At 33.7% G+C, this 17,897-nt stretch overlaps 1 protein-coding gene across 1 annotated transcript in view; it reads left to right on the top strand.

The window, feature by feature from the left end:
• The first annotated feature begins 879 nt into the window (after window positions 1-879).
• LOC134840232 (galactosylceramide sulfotransferase-like) overlaps window positions 880-17,897 on the top strand; it is a 59,043-nt gene continuing 42,025 nt past the window's right edge. Inside the window, exon 1 of the mRNA XM_063855969.1 lies at window positions 880-1,098. Coding sequence (XP_063712039.1) covers window positions 1,080-1,098 — 19 coding nt within the window. The 5' untranslated portion in view covers window positions 880-1,079. The remainder of the gene's footprint in view (window positions 1,099-17,897) is intronic.

The raw sequence follows: 17,897 nt of genomic DNA on the forward strand, positions 1-17,897 counted from the left end.
AAAATTAAACTAGCTCGCTGAACTGTAGATTTTACTTGCGATAATCGATTGCAATCTTAGTTTTCGCAATGCGGGAAGGTTAAGATTTTTCTACTTTTGTCACCTAAGTAATCATTGAAAGTTCAAATGCGGCAAGCTGTTAAGTCCTCTTAATATTTACTGGACGACAAATACGTGCACTTTTCTGGAGGGTAAAGACAGTCGCAATATTCGAGGTTTCGCCAAGTGACGAGCAGTATTGTTCTTCTTAAAATCTAATTGGTTGAAGTTTTCGCTAACAATATATTCGCTTTAAATTGGCCGGGGTTTGACAAGAGGCGCAAAAGATCATTCGAGTGTATTTCATTTTTATATAAGATTAGTTCTGCTCCCACAAATTCAATTGTAAATGTTGTTGAAGGTTTTATCTGTGACGATGATTCAATTAATACCATCATCAGAAGTTTTCAAACAAAAACTGAAAAACCTAAGCCAAACCATTTCGGTCCAATAAGTGTTGGATACAATGCTGAAATTAATTGCTGCTAAAATTGTGTTTGTTTATTCTACTCTGACCCCTCCTGCCAATAATGGCATAATTAGAAAAAATCAACAAGTTTTTTTTTACTTCATATAAAAATGAGCCTGTCTTTTACTGTCTTTTTTCACAGTGTTTGACCTATAAATGAATGAGTATCTATGCGTTTTAAAAAACGACTGAAGGGTATCAAAGCTGTATTAGAAAACTAAAAGCTGCAAAGAGTTACAAGAATAAGCAGTCAATGATCCTCTTAAGTTATCCATCATTTGATTGACTTTGAGAGTGTCGATCCTTGATATCTTCAGCTGCATCATCTTCTTTATCTTAAATTGTAATATTGTCATATGTTTCGATTTGAAATCAGCTTTGATCTTCTCATTTAATCTGCTCCGCCTCATCAATATGCGCACTAGAAAAGACTTTGCTTCAATTTTTAATATTCTTCTGGATGTTTTAACTGGCTTGTACCAAACCGTTATTGGTCAATTCAAAAAGATCTTAGGCATACACTTACAGAGTGCTTGAGCACGGAAAACTCAAAACAGGAATTTTACTTGCTATGGGGGCTTTCCTAAACGGTTAGTACAAACTTTTCTGGGAACTATTCTGGAGTGTTTCTTAAACATTTCCCGTAAAATACAAAAGCATTGTGCAGTTTGAGAACTTTCAAGTCTTAAGCTATTTGTCTAAAAAATAAAGAACTTTCAAATAAAAAGAGAGTTGAACTAATTGTTTCAAAGAGTGCTCTGACAAAAAATTTAATCAAACAAAAACATTTGCTTCCTTGCGCGACCAATTTTTCGATTTCAGCGGTCGTACCGATATTGAACCCGCAATCAAAAATCTTTAACCAGGACTTGGTTTTTTAGTCGCGGACAAACTCTGCGTTACCGTATCTTGGTGGCGATGTTCTGGAAACTAGACTGGATAATCTAAAAATAAGTTGCGACATGATCTGAGACTGAGTCGCGACACGGTCGTAAGATTTTGGCCATGAGATGAAAAAATTTCACCAGATACAGTGAAACTGATCTGTTTGGATGAACCGGTTTCGTCTTTCAACGAAGCGGACAATTTATTTTAAAAGACACTTCTTCGTAAATACCCCTTTAAAGCCACAAAAATTATTACTTAGGATCTGAGTGGCGATGGGTTTCTAACTCATAGAGTAATTTCAGATAAGGTACACCGTCTGCTCGTCACGTTATCTTATTTTCGGCCGGATAGATTCGTGCAACTTCTTAGTCTGATACCGATCTTAATCTTACACATATATCTCTTAGTCTCAATAGATCTAGAGTATACTGGTTTGTTACGAGTCGGTCTTTTGGAGAAACCAACTAGTTTGTAAGTTAAATTCAAAATGCTCTGGTGCTGAAATCACAAGTGTTTTCAGCACTTACAAATAAGTGGGTTGTGATTGGTGTGTGATTGGTTAGTCTTTAATATTTTATAGGGATAAAATAACTAATTTATAACCAAAAATAATATATGGTTGGGATCAGGTTCCACCCATCCGGGATTTACAGAGTTTTAGTTCTTTGACTTCTTTCTGTAATGGGGGATGGGAGATTGATCGTTTGTATTCCGCGAGCACCATTTCTATTCCGTCCTTGGAGGTGTGAGTTCCAGGAAGCTGGAATCATCGAGGTTGTTTTGTCATTCAACGATGACTGAGACTGTCAACAAAATCAATCTGATTTCCAAATGGTTTATTATGATTGTCCGTTCTTGATCGGTGTGGAGAACTGTGTTTCGATCTGATTTGGGAATGGCGTGAAGCTCGAATTTGGAGGGAATGCTTTGTAACTCGGATCTGTTCGTATAATTGAAAATCAAGATGTCATTGGTCTGTTTCAATGAAATCCTTTGCTTCGGAGTCAAGTCGTACTTCAAATCCTTTGAGTTGTGATTGTGAGCTGCATATCGGTTGTGATCAGCCATTCTGTGGGTTGAGCGTGATGAGGTCGTCATAGCTGCTTGATGCTCGTCTTCGTGATTGTGTATGGTCTATATTACTGCGTTATATAATTTACATAAATAAAAGTTAAGTTAGTTCCTCTTTTAGTTATGATTTTTTATTAGTTTTTATTGCAAAATTTTTTATTTTAGTTCAGTTATTTTAAAAGAGTTACTCACACTTGAGTACCTCTTATCAAAAATAAGGATTATGTCACAAAGCGTGGGTTCTAGCACGGTGGCTTCGGCCGGCTATTAAGCATGCTCAGGACGTCCTCTTATGGTGGGTTAGGCCAGGAGTGAGAGTATGATTGCATGCTGGTTTTTTATGGGGTCCTGTTTTGTGTTAACCTTTTTTGTCATGTTTGTTAATGGTTTTTTCCTTTTGTTGTTTTGGTTGTGTCCTTTTCTCAAAAATCAAATTGTTTGGTTTGTGTTCGTCTTTCGACTTTTTGGTGTTTTATGCTTTTTTTTAGACTTATCAATAGTCTTCAAAAGAATAAATTATCGGTTCTCTAAGTTGGTTTAATCCGGTTTGGGTAACGTGGGTTTTCTTTTCTTAGTCATGCTGTTAGTTTGTGGCTTATGGTGTTTAGTAAGCTGCGTTGGTTAGTTAAAATTATTAATTAATTCCTTTCCAACCTGGTTAAAGGAAAGTTTGAAAATTGTTATTTTTAGTTTTGAGTTGTTATTAGTGAAAGTTAAAACTTGAAATCATTATTTTAAGCGATTCGTCGTGGGTGAGCTGTGCGAGTGTGGATAAAATTTGTGTGCGAGTGAATTGATTCTTGAAAAGGTTAGTACTGCTGACATTTGTATAGATTTACGGCTGAAAACGTCAAATTTAATGCTTTGTGGGGATTGAAATTATTAAATGTTTTTCGTTGTATTTAGATTGACTACATTGTGGAAAAGAGTTTATAGATGAATTTACTACTGTGGAGAAGAAGTTTTACGGTTTATATCATTCATTGCGGTTTGCTAATAAGAGTTTATAATTTATAAAAGAGTTTGAAATTTTTCGTTTTTGCTTTCTGTTTGTAGATGATGGTGATCTAAAGACTAAAGGAAAAACATTTGATAAGAAATGGTTAGTTTGTTTCAAATTTATTAGTTATAAGTTATTAAGTTCATACTTACCTAGTCATCGGGGAAGAAGCCATGAGGAAAGATATCGTGTGTTGAATCTGACGTGGTTAGCAATTTTGCTAATATGCGAATGATATTTTTAGTTTCAAGCAGTGGCCGAAGCAATTCAAGTGCTTTGATGGTGATTAGTTTTTCAGTGCCAATGGAAATTTTGTGATTCGTGTGCTGTATGAGGTTAAAAAGCTTGTGATTATATTAAGTATTGTGAATGAGTTCTATTGGGATTTCTACAGGTAGAATTTATTCATGCGGGACAATGAGGGGTCGGGATTCTTCTACATTAAAGGTCTTGGTGAGTGGACTACATATATACATTTGGTTTTTTGGGTCGTTATTTCTGAGGATGCCTTAGAAATTAGTATTTTTAATGCAGTAGGTGAAATTTTGAAAAAATGGTGATGTGTATTTAGAATAAATAATCTGACATCGATGGTGGGGTTGTCGTGATAGTGTGTGTAAATTAAAATAATTTTGATAAGTATGCGTTTGTTTAGTTCTCAACATGATGTCGTTTGAACAGTGCAGATCTCTATCTTTTGGAGTGAGGAAGTGGAAGGTTAGTGAAAAGGTTTCAAATTCGTCATAAAATGGTTCATAAGCTTGGTTGTCGATTAATGCTTCGGAAATGATGTGATCGTGCTTTTTATCCAATGAGCTGAGTGTAAAGATGTAGGGTGTTTGGATGAAAAATTTTTCGGTTAGTTGCGGGTTAGCGAACTTATCTTCGTCGAGGAATTGATCTTGGTTAGGTCTGATGACATTATGGTCATAGTATTCGATGGAATATTCATTAGCTCGGGGTGTGGTGAAAATCTTTAATAGTTTTTTATATCCTACATGCGTAAATTCTCTAGGTGTTAGTGCTGTCGTTAGTCTAAAAAGGTCCATTTTACTTTTTTCTACTTCTTGGTGTGTGTTAATTTGTGGTAAGCAAAGTGGATTTGAAAAATAATAAAATGATGTCCAGTGAAGTGTGGGGATTAATACATGCTCATCGACATAGTGAGGTTGTTCAGTGTGAGGGTTGGAATGACTAATGGTATATTGAGGAAAGAGGGGTAAGGAGGTTTGGAGAAATTCGGGATTATTAGTGTGATCAGGGTGATTTACATAATCGCGGGCTGTTCCGGATTTGGAAGGAGACGTGTGGTTAGGAAATTTTTATTTGAATGTTCTATATGCATGGTTAGTAGTGGATGATGAATGGGTTGATGTTGAATATTGAGCTAAAGAAGGGGTATAATCTGAAGAGGGTGTAGGAGTAGGTGGGTTTGATGATGTTCTGTTTGACAATAATTGATGAATGGTTAGGGTGTGAGGGTGTTGTATTTGTTGTTGTAGGGTTATTTGGTCAATTAGTTCATGTGAGATTTGTGTGGTTTCTGGGGAATTGTTGTTGGAACGTTCATTGGTATGGGGGGATTTTGTCGGGGTTGCTTGGGAAGTATGAGAGATGGTAGAGGTGGAATCATTCTGGGATTAGGAGTGAATGGGTCGAAAGGGGGTAGAGAAAATGTTGATGGGCTGGGTTCGGAGTTTGCGAATTCGTCTGGGGTTTCTATGTCGGATTTCTTAATTTGGGAAATTGTATTGAAAACTGTGATATCTGAGTTAGCGTCACAATCCATGCCAAGTGAAGTGTTAATATGGGGTGACTCAGGTGGCGCGAAAGCAAAAAGTGAGATAATGGGAATTGGGTTTTGGAAATTGGCTGGATGGCAAATTGAACGGCGAAGGGATCCAATTTGTCGGCTCATCGTGGGCTAAAAAAACGATTGTTCTGAGATTGAAAACTTATTGTATGTGGTTGTTCGATTATTTGTTCATGTGTATCGTCGTTTGGAGATTGTTGTGTTACTATGTGTTGAATCAGACTTTGTATATGATTTGGTCTTGAATTTGCAATATTTACGAGTGCTAAATTTCTGAAATTTCGTGGTACTAGCGATAATGGTTGATTGCAATTTAGACTTGGTAGTTGTGGTGCTGTGGGTAATGTGTTTGTATGTTGTTGTGATTTGTCATATGTGTTTAGTGTAGTCGAAATTTTTGTGTTGTATTCTTTTATTTGTGCATCTAAAAGTATTTTATTGATGGATGTGGACAATATTCCAAAAAATCCTACAAAAGGTATGCGTGCTACGCTTGCTTGTCTATTTACTTGTGTGTGTATTGCACATGTGTTATAGATGCCTTTTAATAAAGAAAAATAAATTCAATAAAATTAAACAATGCGTATAATATAGTCAATCTTTCTAAGATGTAATAGGGCCATCCTAGAATGGATAAGAGTTCGTTTTTTAGATTTACAAAACTATAAAATGTTGAATGGTGATATATCTTGTGGTCCGTAATTTTCACCGTTTAAATAAATATAATCTTTAGTTTTTTCAAAATATCCGCTGTAATCTTGTATGTAAATATCTGAAAATCCTGCTGTTTCTGCAGATTTACGTAAGTTTTGATCTATTGATTGTCGTTGCATAGTGTCCATTTTTGTAAGTAGTTCTTGAAATTGTTGTGTACGTATGTGGTGTTGTATGTCTGATGTTGAGTAGATGCCAATCTTGTAAATCGATAATTGGCTTTCTGGCAATAGCTCTAATGCTTTCAGGTGAAATTTTTTTTTAGTGGTGGCATTAGTGTTGGATATGGTGTGAGTAGATAGTATTTTTTGTGGTGACATTAGGGTAGGATATGGTGTGAGTAGATAGTATCTTCGTCGGGATTTAATTGTACAACCTTGTGGCTATTTTTTGATCCACATGGGAAGTATGAGAGATGGTAGAGGTGGAATCATTCTGGGATTGGGAGTGAATGGGTCGAAAGGGGGTAGAGAAAATGTTGATGGGCTGGGTTCGGAGTTTGCGAATTCGTCTGGGGTTTCTATGTCGGATTTCTCAATTTGGGAAATTGTATTGAAAACTGTGATATCTGAGTTAGCGTCACAATCCATGCCAAGTGAAGTGTTAATATGGGGTGACTCAGGTGGCGCGAAAGCAAAAAGTGAGATAATGGGAATTGGGTTTTGGAAATTGGCTGGATGGCAAATTGAACGGCGAAGGGATCCAATTTGTCGGCTCATCGTGGGCTAAAAAAACGATTGTTCTGAGATTGAAAACTTATTGTATGTGGTTGTTCGATTATTTGTTCATGTGTATCGTCGTTTGGAGATTGTTGTGTTACTATGTGTTGAATCGGACTTTGTATATGATTTGGTCTTGAATTTGCAATATTTACGAGTGCTAAATTTCTGAAATTTCGTGGTACTAGCGATAATGGTTGATTGCAATTTAGACTTGGTAGTTGTGGTGCTGTGGGTAATGTGTTTGTATGTTGTTGTGATTCGTCATATGTGTTTAGTGTAGTCGAAATTTTTGTGTTGTATTCTTTTATTTGTGCATCTAAAAGTATTTTATTGATGGATGTGGACAATCTTCCAAAAAATCCTACAAAAGGTATGCGTGCTACGCTTGCTTGTCTATTTACTTGTGTGTGTATTGTACATGTGTTATGGATGCCTTTTAATAAAGAAAAAATAAATTCAATAAAATTAAACAATGCGTATAATATAGTCAATCTTTCTAAGATGTAATAGGGCCATCCTAGAATGGATAAGAGTTCGTTTTTTAGATTTACAAAACTATAAAATGTTGAATGGTGATATATCTTGTGGTCCGTAATTTTCACCGTTTAAATAAATATAATCTTTAGTTTTTTCAAAATATCCGCTGTAATCTTGTATGTAAATATCTGAAAATCCTGCTGTTTCTGCAGATTTACGTAAGTTTTGATCTATTGATTGTCGTTGCATAGTGTCCATTTTTGTAAGTAGTTCTTGAAATTGTTGTGTACGTATGTGGTGTTGTATGTCTGATTTTGAGTAGATGCCAATCTTGTAAATCGATAATTGGCTTTCTGGCAATAGCTCTAATGCTTTCAGGTGAAAATTTTTTTAGTGGTGGCATTAGTGTTGGATATGGTGTGAGTAGATAGTATTTTTTGTGGTGACATTAGGGTTGGATATGGTGTGAGTAGATAGTATCTTCGTCGGGATTTAATTGTACAACCTTGTGGCTATTTTTTGATCCACATGGGAAGTATGAGAGATGGTAGAGGTGGAATCAGTCTGGGATTGGGAGTGAATGGGTCGAAAGGGGGTAGAGAAAATGTTGATGGGCTGGGTTCGGAGTTTGCGAATTCGTCTGGGGTTTCTATGTCGGATTTCTTAATTTGGGAAATTGTATTGAAAACGGTGATATCTGAGTTAGCGTCACAATCCATGCCAAGTGAAGTGTTAATATGGGGTGACTCAGGTGGCGCGAAAGCAAAAAGTGAGATAATGGGAATTGGGTTTTGGAAATTGGCTGGATGGCAAATTGAACGGCGAAGGGCTGGATGGCAAATTTGTCGGCTCATCGTGGGCTTAAAAAACGATTGTTCTGAGATTGAAAACTTATTGTATGTGGTTGTTCGATTATTTGTTCATGTGTATCGTCGTTTGGAGATTGTTGTGTTACTATGTGTTGAATCGGACTTTGTATATGATTTGGTCTTGAATTTGCAATATTTACGAGTGCTAATTTTCTGAAATTTCGTGGTACTAGCGATAATGGTTGATTGCAATTTAGACTTGGTAGTTGTGGTGCTGTGGGTAATGTGTTTGTATGTTGTTGTGATTCGTCATATGTGTTTAGTGTAGTCGAAATTTTTGTGTTGTATTCTTTTATTTGTGCATCTAAAAGTATTTTATTGATGGATGTGGACAATATTCCAAAAAATCCTACAAAAGGTATGCGTGCTACGCTTGCTTGTCTATTTACTTGTGTGTGTATTGCACATGTGTTATAGATGCCTTTTAATAAAGAAAAAATAAATTCAATAAAATTAAACAATGCGTATAATATAGTCAATCTTTCTAAGATGTAATAGGGCCATCCTAGAATGGATAAGAGTTCGTTTTTTAGATTTACAAAACTAAAAATGTTGATTGGTGATATATCTTGTGGTCGGTAATTTTCACCGTTTAAATAAATATAATCTTTAATTTTTTCAAAATCCGCTGTAATCTTGTATGTAAATATCTGAAAATCCTGCTGTTTCTGCAGATTTACGTAAGTTTTGATCTATTGATTGTCGTTGCATAGTGTCCATTTTTGTAAGTAGTTCTTGAAATTGTTGTGTACGTATGTGGTGTTGTATGTCTGATTTTGAGTAGATGCCAATCTTGTAAATCGATAATTGGCTTTCTGGCAATAACTCTAATGCTTTCAGGTGAAAATTTTTTTAGTGGTGGCATTAGTGTCGGATATGGTGTGAGTAGATAGTATTTTTAGTGGTGACATTAGGGTTGGATATGGTGTGAGTAGATAGTATCTTCGTCGGGATTTAATTGTACAACCTTGTGGCTATTTTTTGATCCACATGGGGCTGTTGTATCCCATAAATAAATTTTTCTTGGAAGTGTATCAACAAAATATACTTTAATTTTGTAGAATATTGGGATTCATTTATAACATCGTTTATCTTCAAAAACGTATAAAGGTGATATTTTTTGATACAAGTGTAATACCATAAAATGTTGCCTTCATAATCAATAAAGTTTGATCTATTTCCGGATAGTAAATATCCTGCATATGGTATTTTAAGAACTGCTAGTGCTAGTGATTGTAGAGTTTGTGTTCTTTCAAGCTCACATAATTGATGTAGTGTTTCTAATTCTGATAATGACATTTCTTGAAAAATTCTGCTTATTGTGTAATCTAATTTCATGTCTAAATGTATGTCATAATGAATTGCGCCAAAATGTGTGCTGTACATAAGTGATAGTTCTTGTAATTGTGTACTTTCTGTATCTCGTGGTTTTATTTTCCCCCAATTCGTTCTGTTGTCTTAAGTTTACTAAAACGTAAGAGTTTTCATCAGTGAATGAGCGAGTTATGGCCATCGAGTGTACGATTAAGTTTCCTGTATTCATCTCAAAACCATTTTCGTATTCGACAAGAATTTCTGAATATTGTGTTTTGTAAATTGGCTTGTTGTATTTACATGCAAGTTCTGTTTCTGGGTATATTTGAAATTGTGTTAGTTTATTTTGTATGCTGTGGATGTTTCTAAATTTATGATTTACATTTCTGATCTGGTCAGGGTTTACATCTTCATATGAAATTGATTCAATAAAATATTTTAAGTGAAATTTAGTCAATCTTGCGTGTATTTTTGCTACTTGAAAAACTGTACAGGTTTCTTCGGGAAATCATACAATGGTTGCCTGTGTGCGTGTTGTAGGATCGCAATATCCTTGGTCGTTTTTGCAAGGGAGTCTAATTCCTTGATGAAGAATTGTATCGTCTTTTAAGTCGCGTGTAAGTTGTTTTTTTTTCAAGTTGTGTTTTCCGATCAAAAAACATTATCTCTTGGTATCCTTTATTTTTTGTGTCTGCTTTGCAATTTGAGGGATTATTTATTCCAATGCGTGGTATCCAATTTTTATCATGAAGATAATATGTTAATCTTCCGTGTGCTCCATGAAAGGGGAATTTTGTATCTTGTCGTATGTGGCCTTGGTGTTTTTCAAGTTCGGCTTGATGTGCTATGTCTGGGAAAAATTAAAAATTTAGAAGTTTTCTGTTTGCGCCTGTGTTTGGTGTAAGGTTTAGTCGCTTAAGTTCGTTTTTACAGCCTTGAGGGCTGAGATGTAGTAATCTTTCGATGTTACTTTGATAGAAAGGTTCATGTTCTAGTCTGTTTTTATTTCCGTTCGAAACTTGTGAACAGTGTACTTTCTTTTCGGAAAATGTGGCTGTAAACTTGTATCCTGTTAGTGTTGTTGCTCGAGCTTTTGAGTATAATGTAGCTACTACATTTGTGGTTTCTATAGCCTGTGGTTCGGATTCACATTGTATTACTTGATTTATAGCATGTTTGTGCAATGTTTTTTTGTTCGTTTTCTTCACAATCGTAGTGTGTTACTAATAAATCCTGAGGTCCTCTGCGAGAAGGATTCTGGCGTGGTTCGGAAAAAAAAGAAAAAGAAGGTGTTGAAATTTGAAAATTCTTAAAATATACATGTGTATGATAATCCTGAGTATGGGTTATAAAAGGTTATATATCCGATTGTCTTTTTTGTATATCTATCGTATTTATAGATTATTTCTGTTGTTATAAATGGGGAGGTAAAAATTGAGCTGGATGTTGAACAATGTTGAACAATGGATGTTGAACAATGTTGTTTAGTCTTACTGTAAGTTCGAATTTTAGTGTGAGACTGCTTTGTTGCAGTATTTGGATGTTATGTTCTTGTATATCTTTGTGGGTATCGTGTCGATATTGTATTCTATTTAGTGCCCAATTATGAAGTCTGCTACTTTCTTGATGCTGACCAAGTAATGGTGGGGGTGTTACGAATGTGTTCCAATCTAATCAGTGTGGTATATTATGAGATGATTGTCCTGGATATCGTGAATCAAGATTTGTAGGAAGGTTTAGTGGAAAAGTTGGTGGTAATATCTGATTTAAAGAAGGTGTTGAAGGAAGGGAAAGTGTTTCGGGTGATTTTGATAAGGTTGTATCGAATGAAACATCAACTGGGTTGTTTACCGAATTTGGTTCACCGTGAGGGTATTTGTGCGTTACCCAATATGGAAGACGTTCTGTGGTTGCTGGGGGATTAAAAGGGTTTTCTCTAATTTGTTCTGATGTGGGGGTTGAACCTAAGTAGTCAGATGGAATATTTGAAGTGCTTTGTTGAGAAGCGGTTGGAGGTGTATCTGATATTGTGCTACTAGTAAGGTCTAATGGATTTGATATTGGCAATTGAGGTATATTAAATTGAACTCTCGGAGTTTGAAAATTTCTGTTTTGTCTAGGATGTATAATTTGTCTATTTATTTCGAGTGTGTTTTGTTTTTGGCTGAGGTGTCTTACTCTGATCAGGTCTTGTCGTAGATGTGGGTAGATGTTATATGTTGGTTCGTATTGTGGTTCACTTAAAATTGCTTGGCGGACAACTGGTTCTAATAGTTCAGATAATCGTGCGTGTCTTTCTTCAAAAGTATATGGATTTTCTAGAAAAGAAAAGCGTGTAGATGAACAGGGATTTTGGGTACTTGTGGGTGTTGTTGGATTTTCTTGGGACGTTGTTGGTGGGGGTTGTTGATGTGTTTGGGGGTTATTGAATAGCAATTTTGAAAAATTTCTAAGAGTGGAATTTCTTATGATGAAAATTCATGTTTATTCCAATATTTTTCAATAAAAAGAAATAAAAGAATGGTAGCTAATGCGAATATGATGAGTGCTTTTTTTTTAATAAAATCACATATTGTCATTTTGAGTGATGTTAAAAATGTGAGAAAGATTACAAATAGTAGAAAAACATCGGTTCTATCAAAAATATTGCGAAACATTTAAATAGTTATTAAATTATCGTACCTGAGGAGGTTATCAAGAATTTTGGAAAGGTATATGTATATTTCGAATAGGGAATAAAAAATTATAAAAATGTTGCAAAAAATTATTCAAAGAATTTTTAAGGTTTCTTAGGGAGATGTATACTTCAAATAAGGAGTAGAAAATTAAATAAAGATTGCAAAAGATTATGAAGAGATTATTAAAGTTCCTATGAAATCGGTTAAAATTATTGTTAAAATTTTTAGGAGGTTTGAAAAATTAGTGAAAAAGTTTGAAAAGATTTGTTTAAATTTGGTGACTGTTGTTGAAAGAAACATTTACGAAAAGATTTGGTTTGTCGAATCTTTTTAAATTTTTTTGTGGCTAAAATCGAGTGTGGTCGAAATACTTATTGGTTTTTTGGCAAGTGGGTTGGGTTTTGTCAAAAGTTGTTGAGGGGTTATCTCGAGGTGTCGCAAAGGTCTTCTTATTTTTGTTTTTATTTATGGAGCAATTGGGGGTGTCCAAGAAAAAATTGTACTTTAGGCTAAATGATCATGTGCTTTCTGTTCTTTAGGCTAATTTAATATTTTTGCTTGGAGTGTTTTTGAGTTCTAGGTTGGGAAAATATTGTTGATCTTTGTTTTGCTTGATAAGGAAAGGTTGTAATACTAAGATTGTATTTATTTTAGTTGTCATTTTGTAGCGGTTTGCTCTCTTTTGAGGTCTTGAAGTTATAGTTATGCTTAGAGGTGAATGTGTGTCCGCTAACAAAATCGTGTCACTATAAAAAAAATCGGTGATTCGGAATGATTTCTATTGGCTGATTTTGAACTAGATCTATTCTAGTGTTTTTCACCATGTTATTTTGAAAATGTGTACGCTGAAAATAACTAAAAAGAAGATAATGAAAAATGAAAATGAAAGTTATTTTTGAAATTCAACTTTCTTCAGTATTTTAGATTGTGGAATGAAGGTTTTATAGTTTTTTCTTGGCTGACTTCTAAATTGTGATGATTCTCTATGTTCAGATTTTTTGTTTTGATCTTGTGGTAGGATTTTTTTTGTCATTTTTCTATGTTTTCTTTCTTTTTCAGATGTTTGTGTTTTTTGTTTAGGGGATGTTCGGCGAACTAATTCTTTTTGTTGGTCTGTTTTTGAATTCATTTGTTCATTAGTGTGTTGGTTCAGTTCATTTTCTGAATTGTTTTGAACAATTTTTAATCCTGTGAAAGAATATAATTGTGTTAATTCACGGAGTGCGTATTCTTTTGGGTAATAGAGTAAAAGATTATTTCGATGTTGAACAGTTTTTTTTTACTTGTGTCAACAAGTTTGTGGGTTACATCAGTGGATTTATCAATCATTTGATATGGTCCTTTTCGGAGTGGTGGTAACTTTTTAAATATTCCTTTTTGTGTTGTAAAATTGGGAATTAAAACAAATGTTCCAATTTTTAAATCTGCTGCTGGCTTAAATCGTGAACTGATTTGATGATTTATGCTTTGTCTTTGTAACAATTTTTTTGTCATTTTCTGATAAATTTCGTTATGGTTTTTATCTCTATTTAAAATCCATTCGGTGTGTGTACCGGAAGCTAATTTTAAAATTTGTGGATGATGAAAGTGGTCTTCATCATGGGTTTGTAATGTTAAGTTATTGAATGTTATATCATGGGTTTGTAATGTTAAGTTATTGAATAACAAATTGAATGTTTGTTTGGTTGACAATAAACTTGTGCATTTTTATGCGCGTTTGCTGTGAACTTTTTTGGTTTACGTGGTTTTTGATTAAAAACCATTTCATATGGTGACATTTCTAGTGTTGTTGCAATTTGTGAATTATATGATAAGGGCAATAATTTTACATCTGTTGACCCGTCAGTGTATCGTGTATCATTTCGATTAATGATACATCTGAGATGAACGGTTCATACCTTCGACAAATCCATTTGTCCAAGGTGCATGAGATGTACGTGGTTTGTGTTTAATGTTATATAAGTGGCATACTGGATTATTTCGTTATTAATAAACTCAGTGCCATTGTCTGTGACTAGTATTTCGGGTAATCCGAATTCAGCTATCCAGTGTTCGTAGAGTGTTGTACATGCCTAGTTAGCATTTCGATGGGGTACTGGAATAAATGCTACATAGTGTGTAAATGCGTCAGCAATTACCATTATATATGAGTTTCCTTCTGAGGATGGTGAAATTGATCCTTTTGTGTCAAATGATATTCTGTGATTCGAATATAGACTTTGTCCTTTAAAATCTTGTTTTTCTGCGATTTGTTTTTGATTTGGATAGGGTTTATTTAATTGGCATATTATACAATCATTGCATAATACTTTGATCCAAATTGGTGCTTTGGGGAAATAAAAAACTTTTGGATAAAGTTAAGTATGTCTTTTCTGATCCTGAATGTCCTTTAGTGTGGAGGGTATGTGAAGTATTGAATGATATTAACATCGTACTTAAGAGTAGACATGGTACTTTAAAAATAGGTGTTTGATATTCTAAAATGTCTGTGTTTTCACGTATAGTAGTATTATTGAATTTTCGGAAGTATCTAACGAGTGTTTTGTTTCCTAAGATTGTGGTATCAGCTTTGGTTGGCTTAGTTTTGTATTTGTGCCATGATTTTATCTGTCTGATGACGGGGTCTGGGTTTTGGTATTTTTGTAATAATTCCAGTTGTTGGTAGGAAAACGTTTTCTACTTCTATTTTTGATAGGGGTATGGTGTCAAGTTGGTCATGTAGATTAAAAACTTGATTTATCGTGTATTTTGAATCATTTGGTAACGGTCCTGATAAATTTATGGTATCAGTTAGGTTTTCCTTTTCTATTGAAGGGAATGGGTCCTTCTTATGTGGTTCTTGTTTAATTCGTTTTTGTTAATATTATTTTTGATCCATTGTGAATATGGAATCGGCTTGAATGTAGATGTACCTAACAAATCAACTTCATAATGGTTGTTTTGATAATCTAAATAGAGGGGAAAATGTTATAGGTTGTTTATTTGTGATTGTTCTAAGTCAATTGTTACTGCATATTTACATTCTAATTGTGGTGAAGTTTCATCTTTTGCGAGATCGAATTTGATAATTTGTGGTTTTTCAACTGTTGTTTTTCTTGTTGGTAGTTCAGGTGTTGTATATCTTCGTAACTTTGGAAATTTCATTAGGATTAGTTGAAATCTATAAACTCTATGGTTTGGATTTGATTTTTGAGTTTAAAAAATTATGATAGGTTTGTGGTCTGTAAATAAAACTGTTGGATGTTTTGATCCAAGTATCAAAAATTCATGTTCTGTTAGAGTGTGTATGATAGCTGTGCATTCTCTCATAAGAGTAGAGAGTCGTAATTCAGCTTGTGTAAATAGGCGAAAATTTGCTGATATAAGATCCATTTTATTTGTTCCATTTTGGGATTGTAATAATGCTGCACCGATGCCAAAATTTGAAGCATCACACATTGCATAAAATGATTGATGAGGATCTGGAATATGATTTGAAATTTGATCAGTGAGAAATTTTTTGATTTATTCAAATCGTGTTTGATGTTCTGTTGTCCATTTAAAATTCTTTTGTTTTCTAAGAATATTATAGAATGGTCTTGAGTATAATTGCATTTTATATACGTATTTACTTAAGAAATTTAACATTCCAAGGATTTCTTGGTTTTTCTTTTTATTTGTAGGTGGTTGGAGTTTTTGAATTGCATCAATTCGTGATTTCAGTGGGGTCATAGTGTCTTTTTCTATAATGTGTTCAAAAAATTTTACGCGTGTTAAAAAAATGTTATTTATCTGGGACTGCTTTCATGTTTTCGTTCTGTAAAATTTGATGATATTTTTCTAGAACTAAGAACTTTTAATCTTTTGTTAGTGATTGCATAAATACATTGTCTAAGTATGTGATTGCATTTTTATTGAGTCTGAGTGGTCTAAAAATTTTGCTCATGAATGCTGAGAATGCTGCTGGTCCTATGGATATTCCATAGAATGTTCTTTTAAATTCGTATTGTTGATTTCCAATAACGAATTGTGTTAATCATCGTGATTGCTCATCTAGTTGCCTTTGTTTACATGCACTATTCATGTCTGCGTTTGTGAAGTATTTACCATTTATCTTTGTTAAAATTACTTGAATTGGTTCTATTGGCCAATTACATTTAGATTCATCAAAAAGTGAATTGAGGTATCTAGCGTCTAAAACTATTTTTAGTGATTCGCCTTTAGCGAGAATAATGACAGGGTTAAGAAAGTTGTTTCCTTTTGGTTGTTTTTCTTTTTTTTTACTGGAGATATGATTTCGTATTGTTCTAGAATGTCAAGTAATCTATTGATTTTGTCATGTAAGTGAATTGGTACTTTGCTTGCTCTTTGTTTTTTGAATTTATTTTTCCAACGTCAAATTTAGATGTTGCATAAACTGTTGGATATCTTAACAGTAAATCGGCAAATTTCTCAAATTCATGTTGTATTATTTGAGAGTGTTGAAAATTGAGCATTGTTAAGAATTTTTATTGTTGTTTTGTATAGTGTGATATTTTGAATGTTGGTTGAAATTAAGGTGTTTTTCGTGAAATAGACTGTGTTCCTTTTTTCATTGCTTATTATATTATTTATTGATAATTCGTCATCGAGAATTGTTGATTGACATATGTCTAGTAGTTGTAATATATTAATTACTCTGTATGCTACTTCTTTTGTAGGGGAAGTTGTTGCTTTGGTTTCACAATATCCAAGGAGTCCTAAAGAAAGGGTGATTTTGTATGGTGAATTATTATAAACATGTAGAGAAAAAATATCGGAGGTTGAGTTTTTCATGCATTTTATGGATGAAATTTTTACTCTAAAAAATTTGTGAATTGGTCTAAATTCAAAGTCAGACATATAGAGATTGTGTCTATTTTGACTTTTGTCGTATTGGTGAACTTGTTTAATCGGAAATTCGTAATTGTATCCTGAGGGTGGTTTAAGATGTTTTTTTTTTATTATAGATGGGGTAAAATTTTGAAAAGAATTGTGGTTGTTTGTTCATTCTTTGAAAGAACGTTAAATCAGTGTTCTGCATTCTTGTATATCTATCTTTTATATTAATTTTGCTGTCTAGTATATTAATAGTTGGTATGTATTTTGTGATGAATGGAATTCCATTAAAATTGTGCTTTATATCTGTGATATGGAAGGTTTGCTTAAATGGTTTATGTAGGAGTTTGTTTTGTTCCATTGTTTTAGTGGGAACGAGGAAAAATTGAATTTTTCCATAATTTGTTAAGGTTGAGGCTTGTGCTGTTGCTAGTCTACAGGCTGTTTTTACAGGTGTTAATTTCGGGTGTATAATTTTGATTTCATTCCAAGTTGGAATCATAATGATATTCGATTCTGCTCCAGAGTCTATTAAAAATCTGTTTCAAGGTCCGGTGATTGAAATTCTTTACTTTTTGGATTTTCTAAAAGAAAGGGGATTGTCTAATATTTTTCTTTTGGTGGTTTTTTGGTATATTTTGGTAAATAAGATTTGTACTAGAACATGGTACTTGTTCTTTTTCAGGTTCGTGTAATGTCGTTACATCATTTACCATTTGCTTGATTGATATTTTACTACTTCTAGGTTTAGTGTGATAGTCTAAAAGTAATTCCTAATGATTTTCGTAGATATTTGAACAAAAAGGTTGTTCATATGTAATGGTTGCATAACCATTTTCAACTTTTATCATGTTGACTAAAATTGCGTTTTCTGTATCACTTTCACTCTCTGTAGATTCACAATTAATGTGATTTAATAGTAATTCAGTAGTTTCTGTGTTATCAATACCAGGGGGGTCTGAATTTGTTTGTTCAGTTGTTTGTTCTTGAATTATTTGTCTCTGATG

The sequence above is a fragment of the Symsagittifera roscoffensis genome, chromosome 2 (genome assembly GCF_963678635.1).
Source record: "Symsagittifera roscoffensis chromosome 2, txSymRosc1.1, whole genome shotgun sequence".
NCBI classification, from domain to species: Eukaryota; Metazoa; Xenacoelomorpha; order Acoela; family Convolutidae; genus Symsagittifera; species Symsagittifera roscoffensis.